A 14,641-nucleotide genomic window follows, 5' to 3' on the forward strand; every position below is an offset into this window, starting at 1 on the left:
AGTGTAAAGTTTAGTTCAAGATTCATATTTTTGACTATGGATGTCCAGTTGCTCCAGTACTGTTTCTTGAAAAGGCTATCCTTCCTTTAGTGAGTTTTTGCAACTTTATGAAGCATCAATTGGCTCTACTTAATGGAGGTCTGTTTCTGGGTTCTCATTTCTGTGCCATTCATTCATGGGTCTATTCTTTCATCAGTACCACTCTGCATTGCTTATTAGAGCTACATAGTATGCCTTAAGATCAGGTAGAGTAATCCTCCCATTTTATTCTTTGTTTTCAAGATTGTTTTAACTATTTGTTTTTTTATACATGCGCTTTTTTGGGTTTGGTTTGGTTTTTAGAAGCAAGATCTTATACAAAACTAGCTGGTTGATTTAACTCAACATTCTTTGTAATCTTTGGCAAATGAAAGGTTTTCTGATTTTATATTTTATTTATTAGTAAATAATTCATCTCAACAATATATCTGATTAAACTTAATCATGAAATGATATAATTTTAAGAATCATTATCATTATCAGGCTCAATTATCAGATTCTATTTTTAGGTCACTCACAGTTTCTGTTACCTCTGCTTGTTAGTCTTGGTTTAAGTAAGTTGCCTCGTTAAAAGGAACTTCAAATGCCATGCTGAGAGCATTAATGCTACACTCCTCCCTTTTTTTAGATGGTGTTATCAGAAAAGGTTAGTCAACTGATGGAATGGACCAATAAAAGACCTGTAATAAGGATGAATGGAGACAAGTTCCGTCGCCTTGTTAAAGCCCCACCAAGAAACTACTCCGTTATTGTCATGTTCACTGCTCTCCAACTTCACAGACAGTGTGTCGTGTGCAAGTATGTACTTTCAACTACACTTTAAAATTAAATAACATAAACTTTTGACCATTTCTCTATCCCAGAAGATCCGAATTAGTTCAGTGGGTGCATAAACAATTATTGTATATACCTTACTTTGGATGACTGTAGTAGCATATATTGCCCTTTTACAGTCATTTCTTGGTTGCCCACAATAGTAGGGGGAAGAAAGAACAAGGATAAAGTATTGTTGTAGCCATAATAGGAATAACTTAAAAAGTGAATAATCATCATACAAATTGGTATCAACTTACATAAATATATGCCAATGGGATTGATGTAGTATTTTATTATTTGTAAATGCTTTCAGTTTCATATTCTTATCTTATACAATAACCCCAGAAGGTAAGTAAAACAAATATTCTCTCACGAAGAAATAGGTTCCAAAACCTTTTAACTGGTTTACACAAAGCTAGAGATAATTATTAATGCAAATGCAATAATGGTAGCTACATTCCAGATTTGGAATTACAAGAGAACAGTTTTAGAAAATAAAGATGTGTGATTTTGAAATGTTTTCTTTTTTTATATTATTTTGTAGTGATTATAAAACTTGGAAATGGAGACTAATCTCACTTAAACTTTCATCAGACCATGGTTTATTGATTTGATCTTACTGTTTCTGAATGATCTTAGGAACAGATTGATATTTCTTTTAAAAAAGGACTTTGGGGATGCCTGGGTGGCTCAGTGGTTGGGTGCCTGCCTTTGGGATCCAGGATCAAGTCCTGTATCAGGCTCCCTGCGAGCCTGCTTCTCCCTCTGCCCGTGTCTCTACCTCTCTTCCTCAGTCTGTGTCTGTCATGAATAAATGAATAAATCTTTTTTTATTATAAATTTATTTTTTATTGGTGTTCAATTTGCCAGCATAGAGAATAACACCCAGTGCTCATCCTATCAAGCGCCCACCTCAGTGCCTGTCACCCAGTCACCCCCACCCCCCGCCCACACCCACCTCCCCTTCCACCACCCCTAGTTTGTTTCCCAGAGGTAGGAGTCTTTCATGTTTTGTCTCCCTTTCTGATAGTTCCCACTCTAAATGAATAAATCTTTTTTTAAAAAGGGCACTTTACATAAAAGGGCAACATTTCTTTAAACAAAATTTAAAATAGTGGGTACTAAAAAATAGAATAGCTTTTGCTTTTTGGTGTTTTTTTAACTTACATTTTTAGATCAATATGTGTGATCTGAGAATTCATTTTAAATGAAATGACAAAGCTACCCTGTGAAGAACTAATTTAATAAAATCTTGAAGGCTTTTCAAATTCTGACAGCCTGGGCTTATGTGAAGGAATAGACAATTTTTTTTTAGAATATGCATTATGATACCCCAAGACTTGCTAACTTTCCATAAAGGATTTTCCCCTCAGAGGTAGAAGATAGTTAAGGTATTTGATCCCAGAGTACTTATTTTATTTTATTTTATTTTATTTTATTTTATTTTATTTTATTTTATTTTATTTTATTTTTTCCAGAGTACTTATTTTTGGGCACCCTATGCTGGATAGCAGGTATTAATTATGCATAAACTTAAAATCTAGAATTACTCTTAATTTAGTCATTTCAGCAATCAAGAATATACAAAAATGTTAGGGAACAAACACAAACTCCTTCATAATTCTATATTAAATGCAAATTCATGGTATTTTTATTAACCTAAGTTTTTATTAGTATCTTTATATAAGATGAAATTTAAAATTAGCTCATATTTTCCTAAACACACTCAAAAAATAAAAAATTGGGCAGCCCGGGTGGCCTTCTGTGCAGGGCGTGATCCTGGAGACCTGGGATTGAGTCCCACATCAGGCTCCCTGCATGGAGCCTGCTTCTCTCTCTGCCTGTGTCTCTGTCTCTCTTTTTTTCTCCCTCTCTGTCTCTCATAAATAAATAAAAATCTTTAAAAAATTAACAGTAATGTGTATAATACTATGTATTTGGTGCTATCAGGATGAGAAGTATAAGATGCCCTACCCTTATTATATGGCTAGTGAAATGAGTTCCACACATGAAAATTTAGCAATATAAGGCAATTTCAATTAAGTACCAAATGGATTATGTATATAATACTACAAAATTTCAGGGAGGACATATAACAGGAAGATTAAGGTTGGCCTAATGGAAAAGAAAGGATTTGTATTAGGGCTAGACAGATGGATCAGATTTAGATAGAAGTACGATATTTTGGTTAGAAGTAAAGGTGTGTGCAAGGATACAGAGATCATGGTAAATAAAGTGCTGGAATTAAAAGATCCTGTTTTATATTGATTAGTAGTAAGGCTGCATAAAAGTTAGATGCCTTATTGGAACTAGGTGATAAAAAATACTTGAGGGACACCTGGATGGCTCAGTGGTTGAGCGTCTGCCTTTGGCTCAGGGCATGATCCCACAGTCCCGGGATCGAGTCCCACATTGGACTTCCTACATGGAGCCTGCTTCTCCCTCTGCCTATGTTTCTGCCCCTCTCTCTATGTCTCTTATGAATAAGTAAATAAAATCTTTAAAAAAAACTTGAATAACCAGTGAAAAAACTTGGAGACTGTTCTGAAGGTGGTAGAAAAGCAACAATAGTTTTTGAGAAGAGTAGGAGTTTCAGGAAAGTAGTAATTATGAAGATTATTGTATATTGCAGCATAAGAAGGATTGGAAGAGGAGAAATTAGAGTCAATATTTTAATATTCTAATGTCAGATATTAAGGATCTGACTTTAGCTGATAGCAATGAAAATAAATAGGAAGAGATGGAATTAAAAGATAATCACAGGGATCCCTGGGTGGCACAGCGGTTTAGCGCCTGCCTTTGGACCAGGGCGCGATCCTGGAGACCCGGGATCGAATCCCACGTCGGGCTCCCAGCATGGAGCCTGCTTCTCCCTCTGCCTGTGTCTCTGCCTCTCTCTCTCTGTGTGTGACTATCATAAATAAATAAAAAATTAAAAAAAAATAAAAGATAATCACAAATGAAAAATTATCAGATCTTAGAAACTGAAGACATATGGGCAATAAGGGAAAAGTCAAACATGATTCGAGGTTTCAATCTCAATTCTGTAGATTCTTTCGCACTAAGAATTCATCTGACTGTATTTTCATTTACTAAATAATAGCATGTTATATGATAGATTTATAAAATGGATTACTCTTATAGTTTACTTTCTCTGGAAATACTTCAACCTTGTCTTTGAACACCTAGAAGTAATTTAAGGATTAAAAAGTTGTTGTACAAACAATTAGCTGGAGTTTTCCAGTGACTACTTAAAGAGCTTTGAAATAAGAAGCACAAAGTATGAAGCTGAGTCAAGTAACTACTTTCTGTTGGAATCCCCAACACTTAGGATAAGGCTTCTTTTATGCCAAAACAATGACAGTGTTTTCCAAAGTTTGTCCTGACCCTTTCAGCAGAGCCTTACTGGTGTTTCTCTGTCTCTGTCTGTCTCTCTCTCTCAAAATATTTCTCCCGTTGGAAACACTGCTATTGCTTCTTTGGCTCTGTTTCACTGCTGATAAACTAGATTGCTGTTAAAAAATGTTTTATATGTTCATAAATCTGATTGTATCCAGGCAAGCTGATGAAGAATTCCAGATCCTGGCAAACTCGTGGCGATACTCCAGTGCATTTACCAACAGGATATTTTTTGCTATGGTGGATTTTGATGAAGGCTCTGATGTATTTCAGATGGTAAGATCTTTGGCTTATTTTACTAAGTAGGGATAAGTTAACTCTAGATAAAGTGGAATATATTTTTTTTCAGTGGTCACAAGAAGTTTTATTTATGTATTCCTTGTTATCTAAGTATACTGGGTATATAATTCATATTGCTTTCAGGTACACAGCATAATGATTTGACAGTTCCATACATTACTTAGTGCTCAACATGGTAAGAGTAGTCACTATCCATTCCCACACAATATTATTACAATATTTGACTATATATCCAATGCTATATTTTACATTTTTGTAACTTATTTATTTTATAACCGGAAGTTTGTTCCTCTTAATCCCCTTCACCTATTTTGCCCAACCCCCCATTCTTTCTGGTAACCACAGGTTTTTTCTTTGTATTTCTGAGGCTGTTTGTGTGTTGTTTTTTTAGATTCCACATATAAGTGAAATCATATAGTATTTGTCCTTCTCTGTCTGATGTATTTCACTTAGCATAATACCCTCTAGGTCCACCCATGTTGTCACAAATGACAAAATTTCATTCTTTTTTTATGACTGAGTAAGAGAGAGAGAGAGAGGGGATCCCTGGGTGGCTCAGCGGTTTGGCGCCTGCCTACGCCCAGGACGTGATCCTGGGGTCCTGGGATCAGGTCCCACGTCAGGCTTCCTGCATGGAGCCTGCTTCTCCCTCTGCCTGTGTCTCTGCCTCTCTCTCTCCCTCTCTCTGTGTATCTCATGAATAAATTAATAAAATCTTTAAAAAAAGAGAGAGAGTGTGGGCAGCTCGGGTGGCTCAGCGGTTTAGCATCGACTTCAGCCCAGGGCCTGATCCTGGGGACCTGGGATCGAGTTCCACATCGGGCTCCCTGCATGGAGCCAGCTTCTCCCTCTGCCTCTCTCTTTCTCGCTCTTTCTCTCTCTCGAATAAATAAATAAAATCTTTAAAAAAAAAGAGAGAGAGTGTGTGTGTGTGCGCATGCGCACACATATATACACATATACGTGTACACCTTTTTTATCCATTCGTCTATAGATGGACATGTGGTTGCTTCTGTATTTTGTCTGTTCTCTGCCATAAATCGGAATGCATATTTTTTTCTAATTAGCATTTTCATTTTCTTTTTTTTTCATTTTCTTTTTTTTTTAAAGATTTTATTTATTTATTCATGAGAGACACACAGAGAGACAGACATAGGCAGAGGAAGAAGCAGCCTCCCCACAGGGATCCCGATGTGGGACTTGATCCCTGAATCCCAGGGGTCACGTGATCCCAGAATCACGCCCTGAGCCAAAGGCAGATGCCCAACCGCTGAGTCACCCTGGTGTCCCAGCATTTTCATTTTCTTTGGGTAAATACTCAGTAGTGGGAGGCCCTGGTTTAGCGCCGCCTTCCGCCCAGGGCCTCTCTCTGTGTGTGTGTGTGTGTGTGTGTGTGTGTGTCTCTCATGAATAAATAAATAAAATCTTTAAAAAAATACTCAGTAGTATAATTCCTGGGTGATGTGATATTTCCATTTTTAATGTTTTGAGGAAGTTCATACTGTTTTCCATACTGGTTGCACCAATTTATATTTCCACTAGCAGTGCACAAGGGTGCCCTTTTCACCACATCTTCACCAACATTTGTTATTTCTTTTCTTTTTGATTTGAGCCATTCTGACAGGTGTGAGGCAATATCTCATTGTGATTTTGATTTGCATTTCTTTGATGATTAGTGTTGTTGAGCATCTTTTCATGTGTCTATTGGCCATTTGTATGTCTTCTTTGGAAAAATGTCTATTCAGGTTCACTGCCAATTTTTAATTGGATTGTTTGGTTCTTTTTGGTGTGGAGTTATGTAAGTTCTTTATGTATTTTGGATATTAACCCTTATTTTGGATATGTCATTTGTAAATGTCTTCTCCTGTTCAGAAGGTTGCCTTTTCATTTTATTGGTTTCTTTCACCATGCAAAAGCTTTTTATTTTGGTATAGTTCTAATAGTTTCTTTTTTATCTAATTTCCTGAGGAGACATATGCATTATGTTGCTATGGCCAACATCCAAGAAATTACTGTGTATGTTTTCCTTTAGTTTTATGGTTTCATATCTCACATTTACATCTATTTTTAAAGATTTTATTTATTTATTTATTCATGACAGACACAGGGAGAGAGAGGCAGAGACATAGGTAGAGGGAGGGGAGCCTGATGCAGGACTTGATCCCAGAACCCTAGGATCATGACCTGAGCAAAAGGCAGACACTCAAACACTGAGCCACTCAGGTGCCTGTCACATTTAGGTCTTTAATCCATTTTAGGTTTTTGTATGTGGTATAAGTAAGTGGTCTAGTGGTCTAGAATGAAACTCATTCTTTTCATGTAGCTTTCCAGTTTTCCCAGCACCATTTGTTGAAGAGAATGTCTTTTCCCCTTCGTATATTCTAGCTTCCTTTGTCATAGACTCATTGATCATATAAACGTTGGTTTATTTCTAGGCTCTCTATTCTCTTCCGTTGATCTATGTGTCTGTATTTGTGCCAGTACCACAATGTTTTGATTACTTAGCCTTGTAGTATATCTTGAAATCTGGGATTGGTATACATCTGGCTTTGTTCTTTCTCAAGATTGCTTTGGCTGTTTGGGGTCTTTTGTGGTTCCATACAAATTTTAGGAGTATTTTTTCTAGTTCTGTGATAAATGCTGTTGGTATTTTGATAGGGATTGCATTGAATCTATAGATTGCTTTGGGTAGTATGGACATTTTAACATTACTCTTCCAATCAATGAGCATGGTATATTTTTCTTTTTGTATTATCTTCAATTTCTTTTACCAATGTGTCATGGTTTTCGGAGTAAAGTTCTTCCATTTCTTTGGTTATAGTATTTCCTAGGTATTTTATTCTTTTTGGCATAATTGTAGATGGGATTGTTTTCTTAATTTTTCTTTCTGCTACTTAGCTACTGGTGTATAGAAATGCAATGGACTTCTGTATATTAATTTTGTATTCTAAAACATCACTGAATTCATTTACTAGTTCTAGTAGATTTTTGGTGGAGTCTTTTAAGTTTTTCTATAGATAGCATATTCTCTGCAAATAGTGACAATTTTACTTTTTCCTTACCAATTTGGGTATCTTTTATTTCTTTTTCATGTCTGAGTGGGACTTCTAGTACTATCTTGAATAAACATGGTGAAAGTGGATTTCCTTAACTTGTTGCTGATCTTAGAGGAAAAGCTTTCAGTTTTCTACCATGGGATATGTTAGCTGTGGGTTTCTCATATATGACCTTTATTATGTGGAGGTATGTTCGCTCTAAAGCAACTTTGTTGAGTTTCTATCATGAACAGATGTTGTATATTGTCAGATGCTTTTTCTGCATTTGTTGAGGTGATCACATAGTTTTTATCCATCTTCCTGTTATGTGAGATATTATATTGATTGATTTGTGAATGTGGGATATTCTTGCATCCCTAGAATAAATTCTCATTCATTGTGGTGAATGATCCTTTTTAAAAAATTCTTATTTATATTCAATTTGCTAGCATATAGTATAATACCCAGTGCTCATCTCATCATGTGCCCTCCTTAATGCCCTCATCCATTTATCCTGTTACCCCCCCCACACACACACACCTTCCCTTCTACAACCCTTTGTTTGTTTCCCAGAGTTAGGAGTCTCCTCATAGAGAGGAAGACATTCCTAATTTTTCACTACTCAATTTCCCCCCATTCCCTTTGGTCTCTTTCACTATTTCTTATATCCCACATATGAGTGAAACCATATGATGATTGTCTTTCTTCAATGGATTTATTTCGCTCAGCATAATACCCTCCAGTTCCATCGTGAATGATCCTTTTAATTTATTGTTGAATTCAGTTTGCTAATATTTTGTTGGAGATTTTTGCATCTGTATTTATCAGAGATACTGGCCTGCGGTTTTCTTTTTTTGTAGTGTCTTTAATCTGGTTTTGGTTCAGAGTAATGCTGGCTTTATAGAGTAAATTTAGAAGTTTTCCTTCCTCTTCTATTTTTTGGATATTTTAAGAATAGGTACTAATGCTTCTTTAAATATTTCATATAGAATTCACCTGTTAGCCATCTGGTCCTGGATTTCTGTTTGTTGGGAGGGAATTTTTTTTTAAGATTTTATTTATTTGTGTGTGTGTGTGTGTGTGTGTGAGGGGGGGGTGGGGGGAGGGTGCATGCATGCACAAGAGGGAGAGGGAGAAGCAGACTTCTAGCTGAGCAGGGAGCCCAACATGGGGCTTGATCCCAGGACCATGGTATCGTGATTTGAGTCAAAGGCAGGCATGACCATTTTAATTTCATTACTAGTAATGAGTCTGTTTAAATTTTCTACTTTTTCCTGATGCACTTTGGAAGATTGTACATTTCACGAATTTAGCAGGTTTTTCAGTTGTCCAAATTGCTGACCTACAATTTTCAATAGTATTCTTTTATAATCCTTTGTCTTTCTGTGGAGTTGGTTTTTATTTCTCCTCTTTCATTTCTGATTTTATATATTTTCATCCTCTCTTTTTGTCTTGATGAATCTGGATAAAGTTTTATAATTTTTTTTTCATCTTTTTAGAGAACCATCTCTTGGTTTCATTGATCTTTTCTATTTTCTATTTTTTTTTTAGTCTTTATATCTTTATTTCTGTTCCAATCATAATTGTTTACTTTCTTTTTTTTAAAAGATTTTATTTATTCATGAGAGACACACAGAGAGAAAGGCAGAGACACAGGCAGGGGGAGAAGCAGACTCTATGCAGGGAGCCTGATGCGGGCCTTGATCCCAGAACTCCAGGATCATGCCCTGGGCCAAAGACAGACACTAAACCACTGAGCCACCCAGAGACCCCCCTATATACTTTCTTCTACTGACTTACGGCTTTTTTTGCTCTTATTTTTCTAGTTCCTTTAAGTGAAGGTTAGATTGGGATTTTTGTTGTTGTTGTTTCTTTTTTTTTTTTTTTTTTTGTTGTTGTTGTTTCTTGAGGTAGGACTGTATTGCTATAAATTTCCCTCTTAGAATTGCTTTTGCTGTGTCCCAAAGATTTTGGACTGTTATTTTTTCATTTTCATTTGTCTCCATGTATTCTTCAACTTCCTTTCTGACTTCTTTGTTGACCCATTGGTTGGTTGTTGGTGTATTTCTTTAGATTCCATGTTTTTATGTTTTTTTCTAGTTTTTTTTTCTTGTAATTAATTTCTACTTTCATACCATTGTGATTGAAAAGATGCTTGATATGATTCCAATTCTCTTAAATTTTGAGACTGGTTTGTAGCCTAATTTATATGATCTGTCTATGAGAATATTCCAGGTGCACTTGAAAAGAATGTGTATTCTGCTGGATTTTTGGATAATGTCTGTTAATCCCAGCTATTCTTATGTGTCATTCAGATACTTTAGAGTTACTGTATTTTAATTGATTTTCTGTCTGGGTAGTCTATCCATTGATGTTAGTGGGATGTTTAAAGTCCCCTACTATTATTGCATTACTGTCAACTTTTCCCTTTATATCTGTTAATCTTTGTTTCATTTATTTAGGTGCTCCTATGTTGGGTGCATATTTACAATTGTTATATGCTCTTGTTAGATTGATCCCTTTATCATTATGTAATGTTCTTCTTCATCTCTTGCTTCAGTATTCTGTTTTAAGTCTATTTTCTCTCATATAAATATACATGGATTTTTTTTCCTGCTTCCATTTTCATGGAATATTTTTTCTGTTCCTTTACTTCCAGTCTGTGTATGTTTTGGGGTCTGAAATGAGTCTCTTGTAGGCAGCACATAGGTTGTTCTTGTTTTTTCTATCCGTTCAGTTACCATATGTTTTTTGATTAGAGCACTTAGTCTAGTTAAAGTAGTTATTGACAGGTATGTATTTATTGCCATTCATTAATTATTTTCTGGTTGTTTTTATAGTTCTCCTTTCCTTATTTTCTTCTTCACTTCCCTTGTGGTTTGATGGATTTGTCTAGTGTTATGCTTGAATTATGATGTCCTATTTTATATTTTTTTAAGGTTTTGTGTAATCCAAAACTAATTTTTGTAGATATAATTGATTTTACATCTTTTGTGTTTTAACCTCCATGCTGGCTTTATAAGTGAGTAATCTGCCTTTACTATATTTATGCTTTCACTATTGAAATTTACTCATTTCATGCTTTTCTTACTTCTAGTTAGAGCCTTTTTCCACTTAAAGAATTTACTTATCTTTGATTGTAAGTTTGATTTAGTTGTGATGAACCTCTAACTTTATCTGTACTTCAATTCTGTTGATAACCTTGCCTAGTAGAGTATTTTTGGTTGCAGGTTTTTTTCCTTTAGCACTTTGAATATATCATGCCACTCCCTTCTAGCCTGCAAAGTCTCTGCTGAAATATCAGCTGATAGCTTTATTCAGCTTCCCTAGTATGTTACTGTTTTCTTTTCTCATGCTCCTTTTAAAATTATTATTAATTCCTGGCATTTTATTTTATTTTATTTTATTTTATTTTATTTTTTAATTTTTATTTATTTATGATAGTCAGAGAGAGAGAGAGAGAGAGAGGCAGAGACATAGGCAGAGGGAGAAGCAGGCTCCATGCCCCGGGAGCCCGACGTGGGATTTGGCCACGTCGGGGCCAAAGGCAGGCGCTAAACCACTGCGCCACCCAGGGATCCCTTCCTGGCATTTTAATTATTATGTGTCTTTCTGTGGGACTTACTTGCGTTCATCTTGTTTGGGGGTTTCTATACTTCCTGGACGTGGATGTTTTTATTTCCCCATAGTAGACAAGTTTTCAGCTCTTATTTCTTCAAATAATTTTTCTGTCTCCTTCTCTCTTCTTCTGGGATCCCTATAAGTGCAAATGTTATTACACTTGATAATGTTATAGTGATCCCTTAAGCTGTTCTCTTTCTTTTTTTTTTTTTTTTTGCTGTACTCTTTCTTAATTACTCTTTTATCCTTCTGCTGTTCAGTTTTGTTGCTTTCTATTACCCTGTCTTCCAGATTGCTGATCCATCCTTGTGGCTGTTGATTCTCCCTACTGTATTTGTTTCACTCTTTTTCAGTGAGTTTGGCTTTTTCCTTTATTTGGGACACATTCCTCTATCTCCTCATTTTGTCTATTTCTTTGTGTTTGTTTCTGTGCATTAGGTAGGGCAACTATATCTCCTACTCTTGAAAGTAGTGGCCTTGTGTATAAGAGGCCTCATGGTGCTATGTTGCACAACCACCCCTGTTCACCAGAACCAGGTGCTCAATATGTGAGCTGTGCTGTCCAGTTGCGAATGAGCTATGATTGCTGTGGCCATGTGGGTGGGCAGCACTGGCCGTCGGCTTAATTGGCTTTAGTGACCTCCTTCACCTACTGCAGCTGCACTGGGCAGGGTTTGCTTCCAACACTGTAGAGAGGCCCTGCTGCAGCACTCATTGGCTTGTTGTTGCATAGGTCTGGCCTTAACCCTGGTTGTCTACAGCTATGTGCTGCAATAGCTGGAGATGCAGGGAAGGGCAGGGCTGGCTCTTTGTATAGTCATCTAAGAGGCTCAGCTTTAAAAATTATACGAATGCTGTTGTGTGTGGTTATCTCCTTCCCATCCCAGGGCAGGAGTCACTTTGGAGGGGTGCCAGTTCCAACTGAGGCTGCCTGCCAGGTGCAGTGTGACAGGAGCCGCTTGGGGGGGGTCATCTGCCATGGCAGATGAGTTGAGTGGGGAAGGTCTACAGGGGAACACCAGGACCAGGAATGTGGCAGTAGCAAGGTAGATGGAGAATATATGAACTGCCTCCCACAAGTGTCTGCCTATGTAGGCTAGGGGAGGGCAATATAAATAGTACTTGCCAGCCCTTTTGTTTCCAGAGAAATCTGCAGATCCCTGCCCCTCTAACATGAATCCTAAAATTAGTGAATAAAATTCCTTCACGTAATCCCCAGGTGCTTTTCAAACTGCTGATTGTATATTTCACACTGAGTGAGTGTACTCTTTGAGGACAAGGATTCATTTTCCTTTTTCCTCTTACTCTCCTAGAATTAAACCCCACTGATTTTCAAAGCAAGATATTATGGGTACTTATCTTCCCAGCGTGGGCCCCCGGGGCCAGGGATGTGCCTTGTGGGATCTGATTGATTGCCTTGCTCCCCTGTTCTTGTGATGTCCCTTCTCTTTGTGGTTAGTTACACTGGGGGTTTGGTTTCCAATTGCATCTCCATTCCTCCTATCCTTTTGGTCTTCTATCTATGATCTGCTATGGAAGATCTGTTCTCTAGTCTTCAGATTATTTTCAGAGTTAGTTTCCAATACATGTAATTCCTTACATGGGACAAAGTGAGTTTGGGATCTTCCTATTCTACCATTTTCCTCTGACCACAAGAAGTTTTCTTTGTTTGCAATTTTATTAGTTTCAGAGGTAGAGTTTAGCGATTGATCAGTAATTGCTCATTACATCAAATGCCCTCCTTAATACCCATCACCCAGTTACCCCATTCCCCCAATCTGCCTCCCCTCCAGCAACCCTCAGTTTGTTCCCTGCAGTTAAGAGTCTCTTATGGTTTGTATCCCTCTCTGATTTCTTCTTATTTTCTTTTTCTATCCATTCCCCTATGTACAAGTTTTGTTTCTTAAATTCCATATATGGGTGAAATCATATGATATTTGTCTTTCTCAAACTTATTTTGCATGGTGTAATATTCTATAGTTCCATCCATGTCACTGCAAATGCTAAGATTTTATTCTTCTTGATGACTGTGTAATATTCTATTGTATATATACCACCTTTTTTATCTATTCATCTGTAGATGGACATCTGGGCTCTTTCCATAGTTTGGCAACTGTGGACATTGCTGCTATAAATATTAGGGTGCATGTGCTCCTTTGACCACTATGTTTGTATCCTTTGAAAAAATGCCTAGTAGTGCAATAACTTGGTCATACAGTTACTCTATTTTTAAGTTTTTTGAGGAACCTCCATACTGTTTCCCAGAGTGGCTGTAGCAGTTGTGCATTCCTACGAACAGTGTAAGACGGTTCCTCTTTCTCTGCATTCTCACCAACATCTGTTGTTTCCTGAGTTGTTAAATTTAGTCATTCTCACTGGTGCAAGGTGGTATCTCATTGTGGTTTTGAATTGTATTTTCCTAACGCTGAATAGTGTTGAACATTTTTTTCATGTGTCTGGTGGCCATTTGTATGTCTTCTTTAGAGAAATGTTTGTTCATGTCTTCTGACCATTTCTTTGTTCTTTGGGTGTTGAGTTTGAAAAGTTCTTTGGAGATCTTGAATACTAGCCATTTATCTGATACAACATTTGCATGTATCTTCTCCCGTTCTGTAGGGTGTCTTAGTTTTCTTGACTATTTCCTTTGCTGTGCAAAAGCTTTTTATCTTAACGAAGTCCTAATAGTTCATTTTTACTTTTGTTTCTCTTGCCTTTGAAAATGTGTCTAGCAAGAAGTTGCTGCAGCCAAAGTCAAAAAGGTTGTTGCCGAGCAGCCCTGGTGGCGCAGCGGTTTAGCGCCGCCTGCACCCCGGGGTGTGATCCTGGAGACCCCGGATCGAGTCCCACATCGGGCTTCCTGCATGGAGCCTGCTTTTTCCTCTGCCTGTGTCTCTGCCTCTCTCTCACTCTCTATGAATAAATAAATAAATCTTAAAAAACAAAAAAAGGTTGTTGCCTGTGTTCACTGCTAGGATTGTGTTGGATTCCTGTCTTACATTTAGGTCTTTCATCCATTTTTTAGTTTATTTTGGTATATGGTATAAGAAAATGATACAGTTTTATTCCTCTGCAGGTGGAGGAATTTTCCTCCTCCTCCTCCTAAAATTGGAATTATCCAATTTTCCCAGTACCATTTGTTGAAGAGAGTGTGTTTTTTCCATTGGATGTTCTTTCCTGCTTTGTTGAAAATTAGTTGACCATAGAGTTGAGGATCCATTTTTGGGTGCTCTATTCTGTTGCTGTGATCTAGGTGTCTGTTTTTGTGCCAGTACCATACTTTCCTGATGATTAAAGATTTGTCATACAGTTTTTTTTTTAATTTTTTTGTCATACAGTTTAAAGTCCAGAATTGTGATGCTATCAGCTTTAGTTTTCTTGTTCAACACTCTGTTGGCTATTTGGTGTCTTTTCTGGTTCCATACAAATTTTAG

General features: G+C 36.9%; 1 protein-coding gene across 2 annotated transcripts in view; it reads left to right on the top strand.

The window, feature by feature from the left end:
• Positions 1–14,641, top strand: part of MAGT1 (magnesium transporter 1) — a 65,017-nt gene that overhangs the window by 13,997 nt on the left and 36,379 nt on the right. For both annotated transcript variants that reach the window (XM_077889493.1, XM_077889492.1), the window contains exons 2-3: positions 668–837; positions 4,413–4,530. In XM_077889493.1, coding sequence (XP_077745619.1) covers positions 668–837; positions 4,413–4,530 — 288 coding nt within the window. The remainder of the gene's footprint in view (positions 1–667; positions 838–4,412; positions 4,531–14,641) is intronic.

Source organism: Canis aureus, chromosome X, assembly GCF_053574225.1.
Source record: "Canis aureus isolate CA01 chromosome X, VMU_Caureus_v.1.0, whole genome shotgun sequence".
Classification (NCBI taxonomy): Eukaryota; Metazoa; Chordata; class Mammalia; order Carnivora; family Canidae; genus Canis; species Canis aureus.